Genomic DNA, 24,258 nt, shown 5'->3' on the forward strand with positions numbered 1-24,258 from the left:
TAGGAGCTATATAAGTTAACTAGTATTAAATAATACTTTAATTTAGCCTATTACTCTTAGATAAATAGAATTACTAAGATAGTAAATTAGGTCCTTATATACTAACTATAACCCTTTATTAATTACTACTAAAACGACTAGTCTAATCTTCTACTATTAATAGATTTAGCTTAGGCTACCCTTCTATATAAGGCTATAGGTCTTATACTAGTAGAAGTAGACCTTAGCTTTATACTATATATATATATTAACTAGACTACTTATATAATAATAACTACTTCCCCTAAAGGTAGAATATAGTCTATAGCTTAGTCTCTCTAAAAAAGAAGATAAGAGGCCTATAAGTACGCCTATAAATTAATTTACTAATTATAAGAAAAGAACTACTAATAAGCTAATAAATACTATTATATACCTAATTTTAATATTAGAGACTTTATCTATATTAAGAAGACTAGCTAGATAATAGACTAGCTAAATCTAAAATTAGACGCTCCTAACGTAGGACTATTTAAGATTACTAGAATAAAAGGATATTCGTATAAATTAGATCTTCTAAAAAGTATAAAGGTTATAAACCTTTTCTATACTAATTACCTACATAAAGTAGCTATAGACCTATTACTATAATAGAGATATACTAAGCTAGAACCTAAGGTTATTAATAACTAGTAAGAATAGGAAGTTAACTTTATCTATATAAGTAAGGTTACTTATAGAATTTTAAGGTATTAGGTCTAATAGGTAGAATATAATTAAGATAATAAGTAGTATATAGTAAGTTCTTTTATTAGGGCCCCCTAAAAAGTAGAGGACTTCTATACTACTAATCCTTCTACCCCTAGACTACTAAAGAACCTAGAAAAGTAGAAAAGAGCCTTCCTCTAATAAGAATTATAGGAAGAAATATAATTAGATAACTAACCTACCTATACTCTAGTAAAGAGAATCCTTTAACGCTATAGTAAATAACCCTTATCTATATAAACTAATTTATCCTTATCTATTCTATTTTTCTATTTTAATTTTATTCCTTATCTTTTATACCCTTACTCCTCTTCCTCCTCTTTAGTAGGAACTAGAGCTAACTTCTTAAGTTTAGGCCTTATTATACCTTTAATAGAGCCCTAGAGAAAGTTATTAACCTAGTTATCTATCGCGTAGTAAAGAGTAAGGTACTCTCTAGGCTATATCTTATCCTTATGCCTTTTATATTAATTAGAAGGATAAGTACTATAAAGGTCGCTTATAGTATAGTTAAGGTTACTAGTACCCTAGATATAGTTTATATAATAACCCTATAAGAAACCTAGTAACTTATAGTAACTATAGAAGATATAAGAAGAGAGATTATTCTAGTACTTAGTATAACTAGTAGCCTAATTAATACCTACGTATTAGATTAAGTAAGTATCGCGTAAAGAACTATAAGATTCTATAGATATAATTTTTAAATAATTCTTAGAAACTAGGACGATAGTATAATAAGCTAAGTTACTAAGGCCTAATATATATATCGCGTATTAGCTAGTTTTATTACTACTAAGGGATTTCTATAATAAGTTAGCTATCGCGTAAGGATAAGTAAGTAGTAATATATACCTTAACGAGTTTTTTAAAGGCCTTATATAGGATAAAGACTATAATCTTATTAGAAGTATCTACCTCTAAGTCCTAATCTAAAGGTTCTACTAGTAATTCTATAGGTAAAGTAGCTAGACGAACGATACTACTATTATTACTTTTATATAAAGGTATACTTAGTAGTATACTAACGTAATAGCTACTAGAATATATATATAAAGGTAAAGTAGGTAAATTAGCTTATATAACGTTCGCATAAGGATTTATAGGTAGAATAGTAATATATACTAGCTCTTAGAAGCTAGGTACTATACCTAGACTAGTTAGCTTTACTTTACCTTTTTAAAACTCTAGATATATAAACGATTAGCTAATTACATATAACGTCTTATATAACGGTCCTAAGTTACCTTAGTATCCTCTTAAGGCATCGTATTACCTTTAGGGTACTTAGAGTAATAAAGTTAATTAGATACTATCGCGTAATAATTAGTTAAGAGTTTTTAGACCTACTATAAATAGGAGGACTTACTATTATTACTAGAGCTAGTTACTTAAGTAAGAGTAATAGGAAGATATAATAATAGAAGTAAGGTCTATTATTATTATTAAGGTAGTAGTAAAGAAGGTTAGTTAAACCGTAAACCTAATAATAAGATATACCTAGTAGTCCTATACTTTACGCCCTTACTAAAATAACGCTAGTTAGTTATCTATATAAGTACCTAATAAGCTAACTTAGGCTTCCTATTAGGAGGAGAATATCGTAATAGCTATTAGATACTAGTAATATAAGTATATTATAACTACGCCCTTACGTAATTACTTAATAAGCTAAAGCTAATTATAACTAAGCTACGTAAACTAGCTAAGCTATATAAGCTAGTAGTACTAATAGATAATAAATACTACTAAGGATATATAGCCTACTTAATAGCTAATAAAACTTTACGCGGTAATAAGAAGATTAATTTCTTATCTATTTTAATAACGTAACTAAAGTAGTAATTTACGTAGTAAAGAGAGAGTTTAGTTCTTATTTTACTTCTTATATAAATATATATAGAAGATAGAAGAGTATATAGTATCTTCTATATTTATAATAATTAAGAAGACTTTACTTAACTTTATCTTTTAACTACTTAGCTTTAATTAAGTTCTTTTTAATTTTATATATATCTAACTAAGTAGATAGCCTCTAGGTAAAAGCCTATATATTAGCCGCTTAACGATTCGTAATACTACCTAAGAATGTTTATATAGAAGAACCTATAGATTCTAGAGAGTTCTATCTCTAGATAATTAGTAATAGGTTCTTCTATTAATAGAAGATGATTTCTAATTAATCTAGACTAGAAGATTCTAGGCCTTAGTAGTAAGATAATCTAGAATAAGGACTAGAATCTAAAAGAACCTAAAGAAATAAGTTCTTAGTAATAGAAGAGGTCTAGAAGAGTCTAGAATAGTCTAGACTTATTCTTAGGCCTCTAATAAATACTTCTTAATCTACCCTAGGCTATACTACCTTTTATATACCTTAGTTAGATAATAATAGGATTACCTTTATCTATAAGCTAACTACTATCTAGCCTTATACCGTAGTATACTACTCTATATATATATCTAAAGTAGTATACGTAGTTAAAGGATTTATCTAGAGTAGTAACTATTTTATACGACCCTTATATAATAAGTTAGTCGTTATAGCTTATACCTAGGTAGTTAGATAGTTTACTACTTAGATAGACTAAGTTAGTTTATCTATTAGTTCTACTAAGTTAGTTTATTAGGAAGTATATTAGGCTATATCTATTATCTAGGGTATAAGCTATAATACTAAGCTCTATTATACCTTCTAAGACTTCTTATTTATATAAGGAGCTTCCTAGACTACCTATAGACTATTAGGCTAGTAAAGACCTTATTAAAGAGTATAGATCTTTAATAGGCTCTCTTCTATATACTATAGTCTATACTAGGCCTAATATAGCTTATATACTAGCTTCTTTAAGCTAGTATTTAAGCTACCCTCTAGTAGAGTACCTTAGAGCTACTAAAAGAGTCTTATTCTATCTAAAAGAAACTAAAGACTATACTATTACCTATAAAGGTACTAGTTTTAATCTAGAATCCTACTCTAACTCTAACTTAGGGAATAAGCTTTATAGATATTCTCTAGTAGCTTATATTATTTACTCTACTAATAGGCCTATAGCCTAGAAGGCTAGTAGACTAACCTATATCTCTATTTCTACTTTAGAGGTAGAATATATAGGTTATAGTATACTAGCTAAGGTTATTCTTTATATTAAAGGATTTTTAGAAGAGTTAGGTTATAAAGACCTTATACCTACTTCTATAGTTCTTAAAGAGGATAATATACCGGCTATAGCTACTATAGAAGATACTACTAAAAAGTCTAAGAATATAGATATAAGGTATTACTTCTTAAGGTAGCTAGTTAAGGAAAATCTTATAAGATTCTCCTATATCTCTACTAAAGAGATACCTATAGACGCCTTAACTAAGGTACTTACTAAGGCTCTTATTACTAAATTCCTCTCTATTATTCTATATAATAAGTTAGGGGGACTATTAGAGGCCTAAGAATAAGTCTAGACTATTCTAGACTCTTCTAGACCTCTTCTATTACTAAGAACTTATTTCTATAGGTTCTTTTAGATTTTAGCCCTTATTCTAGATTATCTTATTACTAAGGCCTAGAATCTTCTAGTCTAGATTAATTAGAAATCGTCTTCTATTAATAGAAGAACCTATTACTAATTATCTAGAGATAGAACTCTCTAGAATCTATAGGTTCTTCTATATAAATATCCTTAGGTAGCCTACTAGTTAGTCCTTTAAGAAAGTTCTCTTATAGTAAAGAATCTACTATATTCTCTACTATAAACTATCTACTATATAGTATATAATAAAGATATTACCTATCTTTATAGAATACTACTAATAATTTATATTCTTAGATAGATCCTATAGTTAAAGTATTAGGCTTAAAGTACTAATTCTCTACCTATATACTTACTTAGATTAGTACTTTAATCCTACTATTATAAGACTAGCTTACTATAACTAATTATTACTATAAGAAAAGAGTTAACTTATATATCTATATCTTAATCTCCTAATACTAGTATAATAGGAATAAGAACTATATATTAGTATTAATTAGCTAGTAGATTTAATAGATTATTTATTATTACTAAGTAATAATATATATTAATCTAATAATATATAGATAATAAGAATTTAGAATATAAAAATAGCTATACTCTATCTATAAAGTCTTAGCTAGGCTAATTAAGTATTATAGTTATATTTTCTAAGCTAGTAAATTATTAGGGGGACTTTAGATACTTCTAATACCTTAAAGAAAGAAGGCCTATAGAAGTTATTACCTAGTAGATATCTTATCTAATATATATATAATTCTAGTTAGCCTAGTATATTATTATAACTATATAGTATTTCTATATATATTAGAATTACCCTAGAAAATTATAAGTTCTAAGAAATTATAGGGAAGAGGTTAGGGCTATAAATATAATAAACTAAGTACTACCCTATATTACTCTAGGTAGGTTAGAGTATTTTAGTATTATTACTATATATTTTATTTTAGGAATAGAGTAATTATTAAGTATAGTAATAGTAGTTAAATATACTTATTATAATATATCTATAATAGAGTATATAAGGGAGATAAGTTATACTAGATATTATATATAGGGTATATATAGAAATAGGTAGGTAGGTAGTCCTCCTATTATATATATATAACGCGCTTAGGGTCTACCTAGGAATGTCTACTATACTACCTAGTAGTAGGACTAAGTCTTACCGGCTAGGGAACGCCTAAGACGCCGACCGGGCCGGCTATTCGCCGGGCACATCGCGCTTCCTACATGTGTCTACCGACACCACTACACAGGCCCTAAGTCTGCTAGTCTCCGTCCAGCCTTAAACACACCTTTTGCGAAGACCATCCACCGTCATTTCTTATCTTTCTCGTCCCGTCTTACTCTCTGCGACACCTGGCCTTCGTTGATGCCTTTACCACCATGGATGCTAAACATCCACTGAGCCCTGCAAACTCGTCCGTTCCTCGACGCGAATCCACGAATGTATCGCGTGCATTTGTTAGAGAACACCCTCGCTCGAATCTCTTCCGGCTTTCCAAAGAAGACTACAATGCCAGGTCCAACGCCGAGGCACGCCCGAAGCCGCAATGAGATGGAAAAATTCGCCGAGAAAGAAGCTGACCTCGAATGCGTGTTTTCCATCCCAGCTCGGCCAAACCTTGGGGCTGTTAAAAGCCTCGAAGAAGGTGGCAGCGGCGCTGAAGCACAGCGACATGCCGCCCGTGCGACCGAAGCGCCATCTTACAAGCCTGAGAAGTCGACCCACGCTCTTGAGCATTCCATCTTGCAAGTCCATCGTCGAGACGACGTCATCTAATCGGCGGTGCGCCTGCAAACGGCACCCTACATGGCGACTGGGCCGATTCTGGCGACGCCAGAGTGGATGCACGCTTTCACAATCGCGCTCGGGAGCTGCCAGGCTCGCTGGCATCGAGACGAGGACGTGTAGAGCATTAAGTGTCCAATTTGCGATGTCGCAACCTTCGTCATTCCTACCCCACGTCTACCTGCTCCGACATCAAGCATGTCGCTACCCTCAAGATACTCGTCTCCATGCTGGAGTGGAATTGTTGCCCTCCGGCGGTGGCCTCGAATAGTTAGTCCGACGCACGTCGTCGTCATCCTCAGGACGAAGCAGAACGTACCCCACGGCCCAACATACTCCGGCGCTGCAATCTCAAGCACGTTGCCAAGGCGAAGCAGGACTCCCGCCGCGAAAGTCCTACTCCATGTCTACCGGCTCCAACATCAGCTTGCTCCGCCGCAATTCAACCCCACGTACATCGGCATCGTGGGCTTCGTCATTCCATCAAATGACCTTGAGCTACTTGGCTGATTTTGGCCGCAGCGTCAAGGCGCTCCCGCCTCATCAACGAACGCTCCAATGCTGGCCCTTGCGACCAATACCCCGTCCATTTCTCGATCTTTCACGCGGATCTGCGAGAGAGTCCTCGGCCTCGTCGTCCGCCTCATCGTTGGCTTCGTCTGTGGCCTCTTTGGTAGCCTCGTCATCGGCCACTTTGTCGTCCCCACAGTTTTCAAGTTCCTGGTAACGACGACGCTGAGCTTATCAACCTCTTCAAAGATTCCTCCAGCAAAGCTATGTGGGTTCCATCTCCATCTCCATTAGGACCGCGAAGCTTCCATGATTCTCACCCGTCTACCTCATGATGGCGTAACAAACGGTCTCCGGCCGGCGCCTGAGTCGACAACGCCTCAGCAACGAACGCTCCACGGCTGGCTCTTGCAACCAACACCCGAACAAGTCTCTTGATCTTCCACACCGTCGATTTCAAAGGCCCATCACCGACTTTGGTCCATCGCCGAAGTCGCCCGGGTATCCCCTCCATCTGAACGCGGCCGCGCAAGATTCGTTTCGCTATCGTGGCTGCTTTTCACGGTCGAACAAATCCTCCCTCTCCTAGACATGGTTCTGGTTGCAACGCAGCCGGCCCATACAACAATCTCAAATTGTCTATCTCGATCTTCCCACTCCAAGCTCATCCTGTGATGGCGCAATCAACGCTCCTCGGCCGGGTCCTGCTATGACAACGAACGCTCCCTGTGCGCGTCCACGAGCCGGTCTCCAGAGCATCAAGCTTCGAAGTAGCACAGCTTCTCTTGAGACCAATTTTCACCTCCTTCCAACACCGACGGCTTTTCCTTTACGTCCGGCATTTCCTTGTTGAAAATCATTTTGATGATTTGCTTGACGGCCTCCTCGTGAACTTCATCTTCGGCATCAAAAGGTGGGAGCTCAAGCGGCTCCTTGAAACGAAAGGACGTGGACTCAGAGTCCCAAACCACGGTATTGGTAGGTTGACCGTAGCTGATGTGGGGGACCCGGCTTGGCCTGGATATTCTGTCAATCTCACTCGGCTTTGGCTGTATCTTGGCTGGGAATACGTACGAGGCATTGCTGCCCTCAGATGTGGCATCATCTCCGTCGGGTTTGCCTCGAATGACGGGGTAGATCCACGGGCTGTCCGGCGAAACGGGTGACTTTTCGACGTCTTCCTGGTTTGAAGCCATCGTTTTGTCGAAGAGAAGGACTTTGGAAAACGCGACGTTTCTTGTTGGGGTTGGTGCAAGAGAAGTGAACTGGTGGGCGTGAGCAACAAAAGTCGCGAAGTTGCTCGGGCCGTGCGACTCAGTTGTGCTCGGGCTGTCGTTAAGTTTTGGAGAGGTTTGGCAAACTCCAAGCGGGCGTTGCTGGTCTGCGTCGGCAATGGATGAAGGCTCCTTGAGCGCGGCTGTGGTGGACGACGGCTCTAGCGAAGATGCTGGAAGACGGGCAAAATTCGAAAAACTTTTCTGCGCCGGCACCTTCTTCCCTCTGCCTGCCACCGCCCACCAAACACGCCAACCAAATTGCCACCCAAGAATGCCCGCAACCGGATGAGCTCTTGGACGTCGAAGTGAGCCAGCTGTCCGCTAGATTACTGACCACCCATGTTTCGCTGCAATTTAAAGCACGTCGACGCCCCGATCTTCTTCGTCCACAAGCCAGTGCCATGAACCTTGGCTCGTATATCGTCTACCGCATTCTCCCCACGACCTGGAACTCCTCGTCCAACCCTTCTGACAATCGCCCCTGAGTGTCTGCTGGTTGCGGCCTGCGAATCTGATTCGAGGACCTTGCGCAATCAAGCTTTTGTCTCAACGACATCGCTTGTTTTGCATCCTGAACGTCGCCGCTTCGCATTTGAGGAGCCGGTGCCGACATGACGAGGCTGTTCTGGCAAACCGCCGAACTGAAATTTCTGCCCTGTGGCATCTGACAGCCGAGGCATGCGAGGTGTTTTCACGATCTCAATTTCTCAGGCAAGATAAACTATCGGAAAACGTCCATTGTATCATTCTCTGTCACTACCCATCGCCATGCTTGCCCCAGCTGACGGACGCCCCACCAATTGTCCGCTCTGTATTACTTTACACCTTGTCAGCTACTCTCCATCCGACGGATTCCATCGCCAGGCTCACCCGCGCGGACGAACGCCCCCTGCCCATTCCAATGTTCCATCAATTTTCCGCTCTTTATCCTACACCTCCCAACGAACGCTCCCTGACTGGACCCCGCGATGACGATGCCTCAGCGACGAACGCTCCACGGCTGGCCCCTGCGCCCCTTTCTCGATCTTTCACACAGTCGAGATCAAGAGCTCGTCGATCTGCGGGAAGAGTCCTCGGCCTCGTCATCCGCCTCATTGTCGGCTTCGTTGGTACCCTGGTTGGTACTCTCGTCGTCGGCCACTATGTTGTCCCGATCGATGCCCGCAGCTCTCAAGTTCGTGGCGACGACGGCGCTGAGCTTTTCAATCTCTTTGAAGACTCCCGCAGCGACTTCGTGAGTTCCATCATCAATCTTCTGGGTAGTCTCCTCCGCTTGTCGCGTCTTGGCCTTGGTTCCCTCGATCTGGCTGTCGAGGTGTGCAAGCGTTTTCTCCTTTTCTTTGCGCTTGTTATCGGTCAGCTCCTGGTACTTCTTCATCTGATGCCTGTGGGCCTCCCTGAAGGGGGTATACTTCAACGCATCCGCCGTGTAGTCTGTGTAGGCTGCTGCCGGGACTTTTCCAGCGCTTAGTTTGTTTAAGCCGGCAGGATGGTGGCTAAAACCGTACCCAGAGCTGATCGTGCCCTTTCCAATCCGGTTGATGAGGACCTCCGCGATAGCGCCTTGTTCATGCTGGAAGATCTTAAAGAGGACAAACTGATTAGTGCCGTACTGAGGGAAATACTTTACACAGATGGCTTCCGTAAGGTTCATCAACTGGTTACTTTTTTCATGCTGGGTGTGCTCCTTGAAGCGCCGATGCGTGTTGTTCGTGTAGCCATACTCAGCAAGGGGACGGGGCCGATAGTCAGCGCGGGGAGGGTCATGCAAGCGACTGCTCACGGCGTTGCAGAAGTTCCTCAGAGTCTGCACGTGCTTCCATCGATGAGTCGTGTTTGGAAGGTAGCGGCGGTCGCCTCCCTCCCAGTCCAGGGTTTCTCCTGTGTCGTTCAATTGCTGGTCAATCCGGTGCGCCCACTTTGCGTCCTTCTTGTCGCATCGAGCATACTTCCTCAGCTTCTGGATAATGACCGCCAACTCTTCCTCATTCGGACCGTTTCCGTAATCATCCGTCAAGAACTGGCCGTATATGGACGGCTGGTACTGGACTTTGCCGGAGACCTTCATGGACTTCCACTCTTTCTCAGTGTCACAAAGCCATTGAAACGCCCGCCGCCGTGGGACGGGTGAACTGGCTTGCAGCGGTATCGTGCCGTCCATGATGGAGATGGCGATTTCTGGCTCCATGGCGCAAAGAATGTTTACTCCTTGGCGCAAGAAACTCTTGTACTGCGACCTGGGGCGCTTGTTCTCCGTCTCTTCCTCGCCTGTGATGCGGTCGGCCGAATAGATGGAGGTCTCTCTGTATTCGCGCATGTAATCAACGGCCTGGATCGTTTGGTCGTCGATCGAAACTTGAGGAGCATGCTGCGCGGCGGTATTGCGCAAACCGGACACGAGGGCAGCCGTTGCGACATTTCCTTCAAAAGCCCCAGCATCTTCATCGTCAGAATCTTCGCTCTCGCCTCCATCACCCTGGTGCTGTTGGGCCAGATCCTCGTCGCTGATATCCTCTTCCTCCTCGTCACTGTCCTCGTTTTCCGACTCGTGTGCTGTCTGCGTGGGCAACTCCGTGCCCTCTTGGCTGGTCGCTTTGTGGCGCGCACTCCGCCGACGCTTGGCCGGGTCGACATCTTCAAAAAGCCTCAGGTCAGTGTCCGAGGGAACGTAGCGAACGGTGCCACTGGTGTCTTCGGCCTCAGTGGACAGGCCAGTGTGAGCAGCAAGGTTGGCGTGGTGCTCTTGCATCAGTTGGTCGTCATCAAACGTCTGGTACTCGCTTAGGTCCGTGGTGGCAGGATCCACTTGGACATGCAAAAGCTCACCCGGGCGGGCGTTCTTGGGCGGCATTTTTGATGGATCTGGTGGATGAATGCTCCCTGGGCGAAGTGGTGGAGTGGACGACTGCTGTTGGATGACTGCTGGCGGTAATGACAGCCCTGTTAGCGGTGACCGCGGCTGACTGGTTGGCGCCAGGGTGTTGTTTTTTTGTCAAGCCGCCAAACGTGCGTGTTTGCTTCCGTCGACACGTCCAACGGTGCGACTCAACTGCCGCGCATCCATCATTCACCCCGACACACCCAAGGCTCCTACGACGTACCCTATTCCCTCCCAAACATTGAAGCCGTAAGTAACATGGACGCGATCCAAAACCACCTCTGCTAACGTTCCATGCAGTCTTGATCAACAACACCCACCGACACATCTCCACGGCGACATGGCGAGTAACATCGAACATGATCCCGTCACCTTGGGACCCGGTACCGAAAGGTCCAACGCCGAGTCGGCCACCTCTCACGCCCATAGCCGCTACGTCTCCATGATGAAGGATCTGGACGGAAAGATCGCCGAGAAAACAGCAGAGCTCGAGAGCGCCACGGCCGCGAACAAGGCCGCGAATGACAAGCTCAGAGCGAGGGAAGAGCTGTAGGGCCAGATGAGCGAAGACGTCGAGCGCGAGCTCAAGCAGGCGGAGCTGAAGGCCCAGTGGCTATGAAGGGCGCCAAGCACCAATTCGACCAAGACAAGAAAGTTCACGCCGAGTTGAGAGAGTATACACGCAAGGCAAATGAGCTTGTTGCCCAGGCGAAGCACAAATTGGCCGAAGCCAACAGGAAGGGCTACATTGATGGTATCAACGCCGAGGCGAAGGAGACCGAGAAGTGGTACAAGGAGATGAAGTGGGCCTGGTTCTGCGGTGCTCAGGTCGTCGAGCGTGCTGAGCAGTCGATGAGGAACATCGTTGTGCTTCGTCAAAAGCTGGTGGAGGTGGGAGTTCCCAGGGAAGAGCACTACAAGCTTCGCGGCGACAACACTGGCCAGAGTGGCTCCAGCGGCAGTGGCAGCGGTGACGACGATGACGAAAGTGGTGACGGCGACGACGGCGATTCTGGCGAATCTGACCAGGACGACGACGCTGGCCACGATGATGATGCTGGCGACGAGGAGGAGGCCGGCCAGGACGACTAAAGCAACACTAGCCACGGCAACACTGGCCATGACGATGAAGTCGGTCACTGACCGAGCAGGTGTCTGGTTCGGTAGTTGTTTTGGCGCTCCGCGCGTCTGCTGTTGTCCGGCACAAGACACACAATCAAGATTTCTTCAATCAGCCGTAGGAGTTTCTGCATTGATCTAGATAGAGATAGGGCATAAGCTATTTCATGATTGCCCCGCCGTTGGACGCCCTCTGTCTGGTCGCGATGTGTTTGGGCTCATGGACGAAAAAAAAAGAAATGATGCTCCCCGGTTCGAGCAGGTATGGACAAGGGCTTGCCAAGCGCAGTCGCGAGAGTAGATGACTGCTCCCTAGGCGTATCCGTGACCACAGCAATAATGGCAGATGAATACTCCCAAGGCGTGGCTGTCATGGCGGACGACTGCCCCGGATGATGTCACATTTTGCGCCCACCGAGCTTTGGGGCTTCCTTGGGTGCTGGGTCGACGCTACGACGAATTGATTACGACCACCCAACAACCTCTTCCTGATTTTTCTCTTCCTACTCTCCAACCCGAATCACCCACCGCTCCTCCCACTGCCTCCATGTCAGTGATCCTTCAAGAACACCCCCGACGCTTGCTGATAGCGAGTAGCATGCCTCCACAGATGCCTTGGCAGGAAGACCTAAATGTGGTCGAGAATTTCCTTTCGCGCCCCTACAAGGAACGCTCCGAAACCGAGCTTGGGGTCTACAACCGTGACAGAGGGGTCATAGTCTTTGGCGAGCGCGAAGTGGCCACCGGTACGCATCCTCACCTTCAAGAAAAGAACAATTGGTAACATCAAAACACAGAAATGGTACAACTTGATGAGACTGCTCCCACCCGTCCCGCCCGTCCCGCCCGCTCTGCTCGTCCTACCTTTGCTCCTGGCTCCGCTGCCACGGCAAAGTCCAAAACGAAGAAGGCCGAGGTCGACGCGGAGGACCTTGCGGCTTTTCAAGAAAACTTTTTTGAAAAGCTTCAGCTGAAGTGTCACGACGGTAACAAGTCCTTCAGCGACCTGCCGGACGATGTCGAGGCCAAATTTCGCGTTCTGCTGGAGACGTATCTCCCCAACGTGAAGGCGGCCAGGGTTTTCCGGACCGAGTTGGACTTGACCAAACCGGCCGTGTGCATGTACTCCCTGGCCATCAGCAAATTGGGCCGTAAAACTGTAGTCAAAAAAGTCGCCTGTGAGTTTGACCTTCTTTTCTGAACATGTGCGTGGCTAACACCAGCATAGGCGAGCGGTGTACGAATAGGGGAAAGTTGTGCGTGCGCAGGCACAAGGACGGAGGTTTCATCATGCTTCCCAGGGAACAAGCCGACGGCGAGACGCTTGATTGGAATGACATTGGATTTTGGACGGACGAGGCCAAGTTTGAGGGTTCAAGCTCCCAGTGATAGTGGTGGCTCATACCCTGTCTCTATCTAGATCAATGCTCCATGTCGCAAGCCTGCCAACGTAGAAATATCCCAACTTCCGTCCTCCTCATTTCTCCGACAGTTCGTCCCTCATCTCGGCGACGACGTTCTTGATCCTCTCCTCCTTGCTGATCTGATCCACCCTCACCAACACCTTTTCAAAATCATAAGTGTCCTTGGCGTGAGTCCGAAAGTCTTCACCGAGGGTCAACACCGTGCCAACGCCCACGAGAGCGCGATAGAGCGCCTCGCCCTCTTCGAGCTGATTGATAATCTCAATCAAGTCGTACAGCAGCGTCATGGCGCGGTTGACGTCGTTGCTCGGGCTGGTAAGCAACACTGCAAAATTGATGTAGAGTGTCGTGATGGCCGTGATGAGGTTGCGGTTGGAAGAATGGGTCTTGATGAATGGACGGATCAGGGGATGCAGAGTGTCAAAGGTGCCATCGACGACGGCACGGCCTTCCTCCGTCGAAAAGAGGTTGGCGAAAATGCGCACGCCAAGCATGACGTTGTTGGGCGGCGATTCGGGTGCAAAGATGCCTGCATCGCGAAGGATGTCGACAAGCGTTGCATTTCCAGAGGATGTGTGAGTGGCAAGAGCAGGTGTTTTTGCTGCAAACAAGCGCAGCAGGTCGAGTCCAGGGAGGCGCTTGTCGACGGGCCAGGTGGTCGCTATCTTGAGGGCGAGATCTATGCCGGCCGGTGTCACATTTTTGGCGCTCGGCGAGTCCAGCTGCCGGCAGACTGTCGAGAGAGTGCCAACGTCGCTGGGGTTCAACGACACGTCTTTGCACCCTTCCATGAGCAGCTGCTCATTGATTTCGCCAATCTTCCTCTCAATAACCTTCAGGTTGGCCGTGTCGATTTTGAGGTATTGTGTTTGCGGGAGAATCTTGGGCTTGGAGATCGGTGGAGGTTGCTGTGGCGCTGGCGCATCGATTTCGCCCGGTCGGTATCTTGACTCTATGCCCCAAGGATCCGAGCCTGGGGCTTGAGTTGCCGCGGAACTCTGGCCAAGAGTTGCGCCCTGTGTGTTGGTAACGATAAAGTTGGCCACCTGGTCAAGGTACGAGAGAGGCAGCTCATTATCTTCGATGAATTTCCGGGAAGCTTCGTATGGGTTTTGAGAGAGGTTGTAGGGCAGCTTTAGCGGCGGCTTTCCGTCTTCAATGTCGACATCGAAAACATAATCAAAGTCCTGGCCGTTGTGAGAGATCTTTTTTCCACTGCTGCCGGCGGCGTCCACGACTGTGCCGACGTTGATCCACTGCGCAGCGGCAGTCGACCAGGTGTATGCTGACACATTGCCATTGGCTTCCCGAATCATCTGAACCTGGCCTTCCTTGGTTCCGGATTTGGCCGTCAAGAATTCCGGACCGGGAAGATTCTCCTTGTTGATGTTGCCGACTTGTTGCTGTGGAATGGCGCTGTCCTTGACGGCACCTTCAAACTCCTTGATGCTTGCCGCATCTGCTTGGCGTTCGGGATCCCGGCTGAAGACTCGCACGACGCGGTCACTGGCCCCCGAAACAATGTCTCCGTTCGCCGGGCACACGGCAACCGACCAGACCGAAATTGCGGGGTGTGTAATGGTCTGCACACACTGGTCGCCTCTCCAAATCCTGATTGTGCGATCTTCCGAGCTGCTGACAAGCTCTCCATCGGGGAGTGCTGCGATCGAGTAGATGAAGTTTTCGTGGCCGTGCAGTTCTGCTACCTGAGTTCCTTCGATTGTCCAGAGTCGAATGATGCCGTCATTGCCGGCAGAGGCAAACTGGGCACCAGAGGGATGGTTCGAGGGTAGGCGGCATAGTGCACGAACGACATCGGAGGAACCTTGGATGGATCTGAGGAGCTTGCCGTCGTGGGTGAAGAAGCGGATCTGCTTGTCGGCGCAGCCTGATGTCATAGTCAGTCATCTCGGTAGTACGGATGAGGTGTCTGGGGGCGCGGGCCGGGGCGAACTTACCGGTGATGATTATCTTCCTGTCGTAGGCCAGCACCGCCCACACACTGCCTTGATGGCCGCGTAAGACGGCCGACGACTCCCAATTGCTCAGTGTCCAGACTCGTGCTTCTTGGTCCCAACTGCCACTGACAATGGTGCGCCCGTCTTGGCTCACATCCAGAGTGCAAATGTTGTGTCCATGGCCAAGCAGCAGAGCTTCGGCATTGTCCTGCAGGGTCCGAGTTGGCTGACGGACGTCAATGATCGAGTCCTTGCCTCCCGAGACGATCAGGCCATCCGGGTATGTGGGGGACGGGGGAACGAAGGCGAGCGAATTTACAAAGGCGGTGCTGCGGGCGACGATGGTACAGTCAAAGGTGGGCGGGGTGTTGGACAGCAGCTTCCACAGGCGCACGGAAGCATCTCGTGATGCCGAGACGACAAAGGAGGAATCTGGAAAGGCTACGCTCCTGACCTGGGGTTGCACAAATGAGGGTGGTGAGCAGAGGCGGTCTCGGGCTTGGGATTCAGACAACTCACATCGTCGTCGTGGCCCCGCAGCTGAGCGGAGAGCTTGTAGTCGCCCATGGGTGGGCCAATTAAGGGGAGATGGGAGCAAAGGCAGACGAGGCCAGGACGGGAAGAGGGTGCAGCGAAGGATCGGAGGAGTAGATTCTGCGTGCGCCAGATGGGTGAGATAGTGAGAAAGGTGATGGGATGGTGTGAGGTGTGGCTGTCAGTGGTCACTGACGTACCAGACGGAGAGTGCCGGGGGGGCGTCACGTGGGGCGGATGGCGCCGACCGACCCGAGCGGAGCGGAATGACCTGGGCTCAGGCTGTCAGGCTAAAGTGGCCTCAGGCAAATCCGAACAGGCGACGGGCCACGACTTGATTCTGGGCGCGTCGGATCAGGCGGCCACGTCTTTCGGCGTCTACATCCGCTCCCCAAGACTCACCACACCCAATCCAGCTAATCCCAACCTCCCCACGACCGACAAACCGGCTCTCCCGTGCCAGGCCAGCATCTCCCTCCCTACGGGCATGGCAAGCTTCAGAGCTCGGCCGGGCCCTCGCACGCTCGCTTGCCATGCCGCGTCGTCGCCAGTTTTGTTTCCCATTCGTCTCGTACCCAACGACGACATCGACTCCATCGGTCGAGGGCTCCTCCCGCTCGACAGGGCAAGCCTGACGCGCCTTTGCCGCTCGCCACGCTCGACTCCATTCGCAGCACCTGACAGCTGTCCCTCTGGTCTCGGTCCTGCGCCACTGGCCGCCGCTCACTGCTCCATCGTCTGACCTGGCTCCGCTGGACCATGTCACTCGCCCTCGTCAGGATTGCGCAAGCTCTTTGCAAAGCCTCTCGACGTGTGACTGTTAGTCGGCCAATTGATGAGCCAGCGTCCATGGTCGCAAATTATTTTGCTTGGCCTTTGCTTCAGCCCCGTCTGGAGAACAGCCACAGCATGGGCTTGGAAATTGGCACCAAATTGGCCATTTTGCAGACTGGCCGCATGGCCAAGGCCGCCGTTGCAGGCCTTCCCTGATCCTTTACCCCTCATCCTTGCACTACTATCGTGCGCCACCATTGGCTTTCGACATGTTCCCGGTCCTGCCAGCATAACGCGCCAAGCCGCCTGTGACCCTGTCGATCTCCCCCACGACGCCTGCAGCTGCGCATGGGCAGTTACCTACCAGAGCCTGCGAGTAGATATATTCCCGCTTTCCCCACGGCAAAGACAACTCGCCATCATCCCTCTACAGAACAACCACAGCACACACTCAACACCATCTCTTCCCTCCATCACACTTCTACAATGGAGGCAGCCAACGTTGAACTCCTCGCAGCATTCGCGACGTATGTTCCGCTCTCCGCCACACCTCTCCAAATGTCACTGACCCTTTCCAGTCTCTACGAGAGCGCCAAATATTCAGACCTCATCGTCCAATGCGGTGACCGCAGCTTTCCAGTCCACAAGGTCGTCGTCTGCTCAAGATCACACTTCTTCGATGGCGCTTGCAGCCATCCTTGGAAGGAGTCCGTCACCGGCATCATCGACCTCAGCGAGGATGACCACGAAGCCGTGGAGCACATGATTCACTGTGAGTCTTTCTCGACGCGACTCCTTCACGGCACCCGCTCACCGATCCGCAGATTTCTACTACCTCGATTACTTGCGAACTCCCTCACTGGCCAAGCTCTCTTGCCCCGCATCACCAGCCTCCATGTCGCGGCGCTCGTCCTGCCAAAAGCGCCGTCCATCAGACCTTGTTCTGGCCCCGGCCCACGCCGAAGATCCTCTGTTGGCTCAAGCGCAAGCACAGGCGATCAGTAGTCCCGATAACTCGGCTCCTGCTAGTCCTCTTTCGCCATCCCCGCATTACCGCACAGACTACTTTTCCCCCGACACCAAGGCGCCACCTACGCCCGATCTCGACCAAACGTTTGACGAAAGCCTGCTAGACTCGTACGAGTCCGACTGCGAGGAAGATGAGTGCGACGCCTTTCTACAGCCGCCCAATCTCGTCGTCCACGCAAAGGTGTATGCCATAGCTGAAAAGTAAGCTTCCCTCGTCTCGTGATGCATTTGCACCAATTGTGCTGCGTGCATGGTTGCGGATTTTGCCTACTGGTTGAACTCCACCACGCCACCTTTCACCGCAACCCACTCGACGACATTGAACACTGAGCTGACTTGTCATTACTCAGGTACGGCATCACGGGGCTCAAAGATCTTGCACGTTCCAAGTTTGCTGCTCAGGCTGAGCACTACTGGTCGTTGACCGAGTTTGCCGACTCGATCCCAGAAGTCTACGAGACGACTGTCGACTCGGACCGCGGTCTACGCGACGTTGTCATCCAATCTTTCCGCGAGCACCCTCAATTGGCACGAAGCAAAGACATGGAACTCGTCGTAAGAGACACTCCCGGGCTCGCCTGGGAGCTCTTCCGCCTTGGCTGGGGCCTGCCTGTATTCTAAAACCTGTTTCAAGAGGTGGACCTTCTCTGTACGCTTTTTGTACGCTTTCGTGGGGACGATGCTTTTGCAGTTGGACCAAGACGTTAGAATGGTGTTCATGAGCGACTTGGAGTGTTGGGCCTAAGAAAATGGCGTTTTGTATGCGGTCTGGAGCTGTACTACACTAGGGTAGCGAGGCGTTGGGAGAGCAAGCATTCTCGCTGGCGTTGTTGCTTTGCACCATCAACATATGATACCAATCAAGCCCGTCTTCTTCACTCCACATTTTCCAGTCGGTCGCAAAGTGAGTCTTCCATTCAACCGACGAGCAGCCCAGAAGGAGCGCCGTGTCTCTCAATCACACGTCCTCGTATAAGACAGCAGCACCATTGGGTACGGGGCTGCCCAAGGCCATTGCAGGAGTTTCAGAGCCCCGCACCCACCGACGGCCTGGCTCGTCTCGCCGCCCCGCATCTCGCCTCTGCTTGGTCGAGAATGGAAGTGCCATGGCTTTTTGTGTATCACGGCGCGCCAACGCCACCAACAGCCAGCAGACGTCTCTCGGTCGGGCTGCAAGCTTCGTGGCGCACAGTCGAAGAACGTTGGCTGGAGAGTCTGCGTGCAGCTTGTTGCGGCATGACATGACACAGAATCCGCCATTCGCACAACAAAAAGAAAAAGGGGTAGGAGACGAATAGTGAAGGCCGCACTTGAGACTGCCCACGTACCAGACAAGCAAAAAAGGTCGAATCGAGTGCAAACGCATCAAGACAAGGCGCTACTACCACCCACCAGCAGACCAATCCTCCAACAAGAATTTCCTCACTGCCGCCATAGGTCCAACACCTGCAAACCCCTTTTGCCAAGTATTTCGAGACTACCAGGCTGAGCCCCTCTGGACATGCGTCCAGACTGCCCGACGCCAGCGGAGTACGCCAACGGAGAGGTTTTTCGCATCGTTGCACCTCAGACGTCGTGTTTCCGATGGTTGGCAGTCTGGCCAGCCTTCCAAAAATCGGCGCAAAAAGAAAAAGAAAAAAAAAAAAAAAAAAAAACCCTCAACATGCGCCACTCAGGGGGGCCATGTGTGCCGTGAACAGGCAGTGTATTGTCTTTGCTTCTGCTACTGCTGCAGAGCAACAAGCACCGGTTATTTGGGGTTTCAGGATCTGTAGATGGATGTATACGTGCATATGTGCAGTCCAGATGGGCAGACCGGTTAGCGCGCCGCTGCCGCTGCAACGCCCAGCAGCGGGAGTACTCGACGAAAACAGCACGGCAGATGATGGCTCTTTGATCAGTGAGTGTATGGAGAAATCAAAATTGGCTGTAGCAGTTGCGTCTGGAGGCCCGGCCAACGGTCAACCGCGCGCCGGCCACCGATGCTGTTCTGCTGCGCTTTTTGCGTGACGGGACAGAAGAGATTGGCACATGCCCAGTACAATGCTCTTCTTGTAGCAGCAGTGAAATGAGTCGTCCTCCGACGGGAGGACGCGTTTGATTGACTAACGGCATAGCTGACTTATCCGATGGCCTGACCGAGCGATGCGACTGACGCGGGAGAGAGCCGCAAACCCGCGCTTGGTAGTCGCAAAGGTCTGGGCTATGCCGCTGCAGTGTAAATCCGCTCGCCCGCGGACTTGCGGATGTCATGGTCTGGCGTGCGGACTTGGTTTGTTTTGCTTCAGGTCACGCCCATGACTGCGTAAGTATTGAGCCGAAAGTCAAGCCTAGGCCCGGGTAAGCTGATGGTGGATGAGGGTTGAAAGGAGCTCATGACTGCTTTTGCTTCAGAGGAAGTAAGGGAAACACGGGTCCAATAATACCTCTCGACTCTTCATCACGATGACAGTCGACACGTGACATGGTACGACTCCTTTGAATCTTTCTCTAGTTGTGATCAGTGACTCGATGTAGTGCGACCTCCCACCGCTCAAGGCTCGTACCACAACAGCCTGCCCTGCCTCGGTCCCCGATAGCAGGAGATCGACCCGCAAGACGACAACAAAAGTCGACGTCCATGCAAGCCATCTCACCTCAACGCCTCCTGTCTGCCTCCTTTGGTCTTCTTTGCCACCTCAACGAGTGTTGTCGTCGTCGTCGTCGCAATCTGTCGCTCGCCGGCCTCGGTTGCCTGTCGAATCGCCCAACGGGCACTTCCGCCCCAAGGGAGGCTGTGAGGTGATGTTTGCAACCCCGCGTCAACGTCATTTTTGCCAGGCAGACCCACTTTCGATCCTTCAATCCGCCTGCCTGGTTTCGGTGACATGGTCTGCGGATTGGTCGAAGTGACGAATCAAGGGAAGCGCGTGTGGCGTGGCGCGCGGCGGCGGGCGCGAGGGACCGCTCCACCCCACAGCCCTGCCCTGCCAGCGTCCGAGAGTCGACGCGCGTTCCAGACCAGCGTCCCAACCAAGCAGAGTCGATGTCATTGAGTCGGCGGTCGTGAGACGACGGTCATGGCGATCGAAACAATTGCCAGCGCAGCAAAACGTCGCTGGAAGGGGTTGATGAAGTGATTGACGACGCAAAGAGGCTGAATGAACCAAACACTCGACTCTGGCTCGTCCGAGGGGTGCCCACCGACGACTGCCACAACTGCCTCACTGCGCGATTGTCATCGCGGTGCCTGGCCGCAACCTGGATGGCCAAGGTAAACCAATGCACAGCGGACCGCCGGCGAGACGGCGAGGCGGCGCGGGAGCCTTTGCGCTGCTTGCAGGTGCAGGGGGCAGCCATATGCGCAATGCACCACCCCACCACACATGAATTCGGACGAACAAATCCAGCCACTCACGTAGCCCCCTCTTTGCGTCCTTTCTCGGTCGTCTCGACTGCTGGCTGGAATGGTTGCTGTAGACACCAAACAAGTGTGGTGGCGGGCCAGCTTTTCGCCCTCCGGTTGGTATGCTGTACCTTTTTTTCCCACACCGTCATGTCGTCTACGCAGCTCCAAGTGCGGTGTATGCAGCCACCGTTTTAGTCTGCATGCAAGTGATAGGCTCACAGCTAGCCCACATCCGGGGCGCACGCGTCAGGGTCTCTGTTCTGTAACTGACGGCGCGGGGTGTCTCAGCGCGCTGTCTATCAACCATCCATCTGCCCGCTGTGGGGCAAGATCCGCTGGTCGAATGACGCGCATTGTATGTGATGGACCGCCAAGATCGGACAGCTGGCCGTCAAAGAGGACGACGATAAAGACTGATGGTTCCAGGTATGACGACGGCGCACGCCAACTGGGCTGCCAGCGGGCCAGTCAAACGTCAAACACAGGCCCAACCAAGACGCTGCCCTGTGGGCTCCCCAGCTTGACCAGTGATGCTAGCTCACCGATGATAAGCCACCGATTCCATCAGAAAGACGTACAAAAAAATCTACAAAGAGATAAATCCGTCAAGTCTTCGGCTGTTGTCCCAAACGGACCTGGAACCTACCAGGAGTGACGTCTGCTTGCCGGCCATGTTGATGTAATTAGCCACCGTCATGAATGTTTGACGGTTGGCAAAGGAAAGACGCAGCGCGGGGCAGCACAGCGCCCACGCACGAACTGCAAGCTCCTACATTAGAGCACATGTAGTTGGTTGTTGACGCCGCCTCGGCCGAGGAGGCTCGGGTCGGGCGGGGTGGCGTGGCGCGGCAGCCAAGCATGTCGCAGCATACGCAGGAAAAGCAGCGCAGTGCAGTTGGAGCGAACGCAAGAGAAGAGAGAAGACGACTGTCGTAGCTGAGACCATTACGCTCACCGTATCCGCCCATCTGGATTGCTGTGATGTTGATTATTCGGCGATAGAGAGTCGGGAGGGCGGCTGGACGCAGACCGGCGGCGGCGCGGCGCTATTTTAGCTTCGGTTCGGTGGGCGAGCGGGCGGCGGCCCGGCCGAGCTTGCACAGCCAACAGCACATTGCGTGGACGGGTCACTTCCCCTCTGATGAAGACTCATCTTGTCGACGACTGTGTGATTGACCCAGTCGAGGCCCTGAGGCCTGAAGGAGGGCGGAAAGATCCTTTGCGGCTGTCATGTCAATCATTTGTGGGTTGATGATGCCATGGTGCACAATCACGGCGCCTGCAGGCCCAATCCACTGTGAGGCGCAACAGCTGCTGTGGCACAGTCGTTGCGACCATGACCACCCATCTTCAAGAGCCTCATTGGGATTCCAACAGCCATGAGGCCCAAAGGGTCTCGAAGGAATATTTTGCCAGCCAACAGAGCCTCTTCCCAGCCTCCAAACAGCCGCGACATTGCGCCTGGCGCGAGATTGCAAACGACTTTTGCCATGTTGACCCAACGTCCGCTCGCCCAGGCCAGAGGTGGATATGCCCGTCGTGGGCGCAGCGGGCAGGGTCAAGTCCTGGCCAAGGTCGAACAGAACGCGCGTTCTCGGCGCAGACCAGGCTGGACATGTCGTGGCCGTCTGCCCTTCTCTCGGCGGAGCCCTCTGGGGGATCGACAGGCGGGGGCGGGGACGGGAGCGGAGTCGGAGACGCTAAGCAGGCCAAGCGCGGACGACGTTTTTCCACTCGTCGACCAGTCTCCTCCTCCGCCATCCCGTCGCAATTGTTCCCTGTCACCGCGCAACTCCGATTCAACAATAGGAAACGCTACACTCTGCTGCTCTTCTCTCCTTTCTCATTCCTCTACGAAACACTTCCTCTCTGCGCTACCCAAAATCCAAAGCCACAGCGGGAACTTCCTGGCCCATGTCAGCCCCCTAGCTCCCGCTCTATCGATTGTCCAACACTCCTCCGCATCGCCGGCACGCTACCGCTGCCCACGGCTGACAGCAATTCTAGATTTCAGCTGGGCTGGCGACATTTTGACCTATTGCACCAGCTATGTTTGATTATTCCATGCGAACCGTGGATTCTGTTGCGACGAGCGTGCTCAAGGCGGCCGACTAGAGCCAATTCTATCTTCATGCTTTTTTCTGTCTCATCGACCCTCGCCGCATTCACGCCCTATATTTTCACTATTGAAACCGTGGCTGTTGTGCGCTCACAATAGTATCAAGTTCTGGAAGTAGCCGAATCGACGCCATTTGAAGGACTTTTTCAGTCCTAGTCGTAGGCCGCCCTGAAAAGAAAGCCTCACTGTTTGCAGCGACTTTGCGCCCAACCACTTCCACCATTAACGTCTATGACGACAAGTCCAGTGGTCAGCCAAAGCACCAGGGAGAGCGCTCCATCTGCTATCAACACGCGCTTGCGTCTTTTCTCTTGATCGTGCAAACAATTCGAAAGATTGCGCGTAATGACACGCTTCTGGAGGCGAGACACTTTGAAAAACAAAACCGCCATTACTGCCACACCATTATTGATCAGGATCACCTTAAGCGGGGCGAAACAGCGCATTCCCTGGGTCGATTCCCATTTTCCCCAGGATAATCTTTCTCCCTCGTATACCAGTGGTCAGCAAGCCTCATCCGCGCGCTACACCATGACCAAATTATCTCCTCAAACGAGTCAACTTAGTAGCCTTATTCCCAGCCTATCGCATCTCCACTTTCATCTCAACACACCCCAGGATCTCACACGTGTTACCCCACATTGAAGTCCTTTCTGACAGCGGATCCAGCCTTTTGCAACGCCTTGTTCTCGTCATCGGGGCCAACCAGGCGTACGCCATCTCGACCTCCCTCGCCTCATTCAACCTGTCCGCTCAGTTTGAACACGTCACGTTCACATTGCGTGCGAAACGAACGCTGGTCGACACAGTCCGGTGTGTGTCCATGTCTAGAGCGAGTGGACTTTTCGCGACGCTGTCCCTCGCGTACCGTCTGCCTTCTATTATGATTGCTCACCAATTTCAGGCTCGAAGTTGCCTGCATGAGTGGCGAGTGCGTTTGAGAGGACACTATCGACGCCCTTCATTATTCCAGTCGACATGAGGCAAGACAATGTCGGGCTCCGTTCGAATACGGTGCACAACGCGTTCAGTGTTCTCTGTTTCTCCATTCCGGCACCGCTTGCCTCACACTGCTTCACCATTGCAAAAGCTGCCCTCTGATTCGCCCCATGCCCCAGAAACACTCTCACAAGCACGCGTCTTTGCCCATTCATCTTCTCCATCGCTCGCCAGGGCGCC

The 24,258-nt window shown here is 49.8% G+C and overlaps 6 protein-coding genes across 6 annotated transcripts; 3 read left to right on the top strand and 3 right to left on the bottom strand.

Annotated features, from left to right (window-relative positions):
* Nucleotides 1-9,309: 9,309 nt before the first annotated feature.
* On the bottom strand, nt 9,310-9,903 carry IWZ02DRAFT_349705 (uncharacterized protein; the record flags this gene model as incomplete). Its single annotated transcript, XM_066764243.1, has 1 exon — nt 9,310-9,903. A coding segment is annotated over one exon (594 nt), but the record flags the coding sequence as incomplete, so codon positions are not given.
* A 2,296-nt stretch (nt 9,904-12,199) lies between these two features.
* On the top strand, nt 12,200-13,008 carry IWZ02DRAFT_436661 (uncharacterized protein; the record flags this gene model as incomplete). The annotated part of the gene is made up of 3 exons (XM_066766551.1): nt 12,200-12,599; nt 12,651-12,967; nt 12,994-13,008. 3 exons carry the CDS (start codon nt 12,200-12,202, stop codon nt 13,006-13,008), a joined length of 732 nt encoding a protein of 243 aa, XP_066618616.1.
* Nucleotides 13,009-13,330: 322 nt separating this feature from the next.
* Nucleotides 13,331-15,802, bottom strand: IWZ02DRAFT_385386 (polyubiquitin binding protein-like protein; the record flags this gene model as incomplete). Its single annotated transcript, XM_066765400.1, has 3 exons — nt 13,331-15,165; nt 15,236-15,689; nt 15,755-15,802. The coding sequence occupies 3 exons, from the start codon at nt 15,800-15,802 to the stop codon at nt 13,331-13,333; spliced, it is 2,337 nt and encodes a 778-aa protein (XP_066618617.1).
* A 1,227-nt stretch (nt 15,803-17,029) lies between these two features.
* On the top strand, nt 17,030-18,193 carry IWZ02DRAFT_436663 (uncharacterized protein; the record flags this gene model as incomplete). The annotated part of the gene is made up of 4 exons (XM_066766552.1): nt 17,030-17,070; nt 17,122-17,315; nt 17,368-17,773; nt 17,923-18,193. 4 exons carry the CDS (start codon nt 17,030-17,032, stop codon nt 18,191-18,193), a joined length of 912 nt encoding a protein of 303 aa, XP_066618618.1.
* Nucleotides 18,194-18,468: 275 nt separating this feature from the next.
* On the bottom strand, nt 18,469-19,047 carry IWZ02DRAFT_93229 (uncharacterized protein). The gene has a single exon (XM_066771429.1). It carries the CDS (start codon nt 18,936-18,938, stop codon nt 18,531-18,533), a length of 408 nt encoding a protein of 135 aa, XP_066618619.1. The 5' UTR covers nt 18,939-19,047; the 3' UTR covers nt 18,469-18,530.
* A 2,978-nt stretch (nt 19,048-22,025) lies between these two features.
* IWZ02DRAFT_93269 (uncharacterized protein) lies at nt 22,026-23,299 on the top strand. Its single transcript, XM_066771430.1, has one exon. It carries the CDS (start codon nt 22,297-22,299, stop codon nt 23,176-23,178), a length of 882 nt encoding a protein of 293 aa, XP_066618620.1. The 5' UTR covers nt 22,026-22,296; the 3' UTR covers nt 23,179-23,299.
* The last annotated feature ends 959 nt before the right edge of the window (nt 23,300-24,258 follow it).

Source organism: Phyllosticta citriasiana, assembly GCF_038021145.1.
Source record: "Phyllosticta citriasiana strain CBS 120426 chromosome Unknown IWZ02scaffold_16, whole genome shotgun sequence".
NCBI lineage: Eukaryota > Fungi > Ascomycota > Dothideomycetes > Botryosphaeriales > Phyllostictaceae > Phyllosticta > Phyllosticta citriasiana.

Excerpts from the sequence above, each read along its gene's own strand:
- IWZ02DRAFT_93269 (XM_066771430.1), top strand. The coding sequence starts at position 22,297 with ATGACCACCCATCTTCAAGAGCCTCATTGGGATTCCAACAGCCATGAG.
- IWZ02DRAFT_93229 (XM_066771429.1), bottom strand. The coding sequence starts at position 18,938 with ATGCGTTTGCACTCGATTCGACCTTTTTTGCTTGTCTGGTACGTGGGC.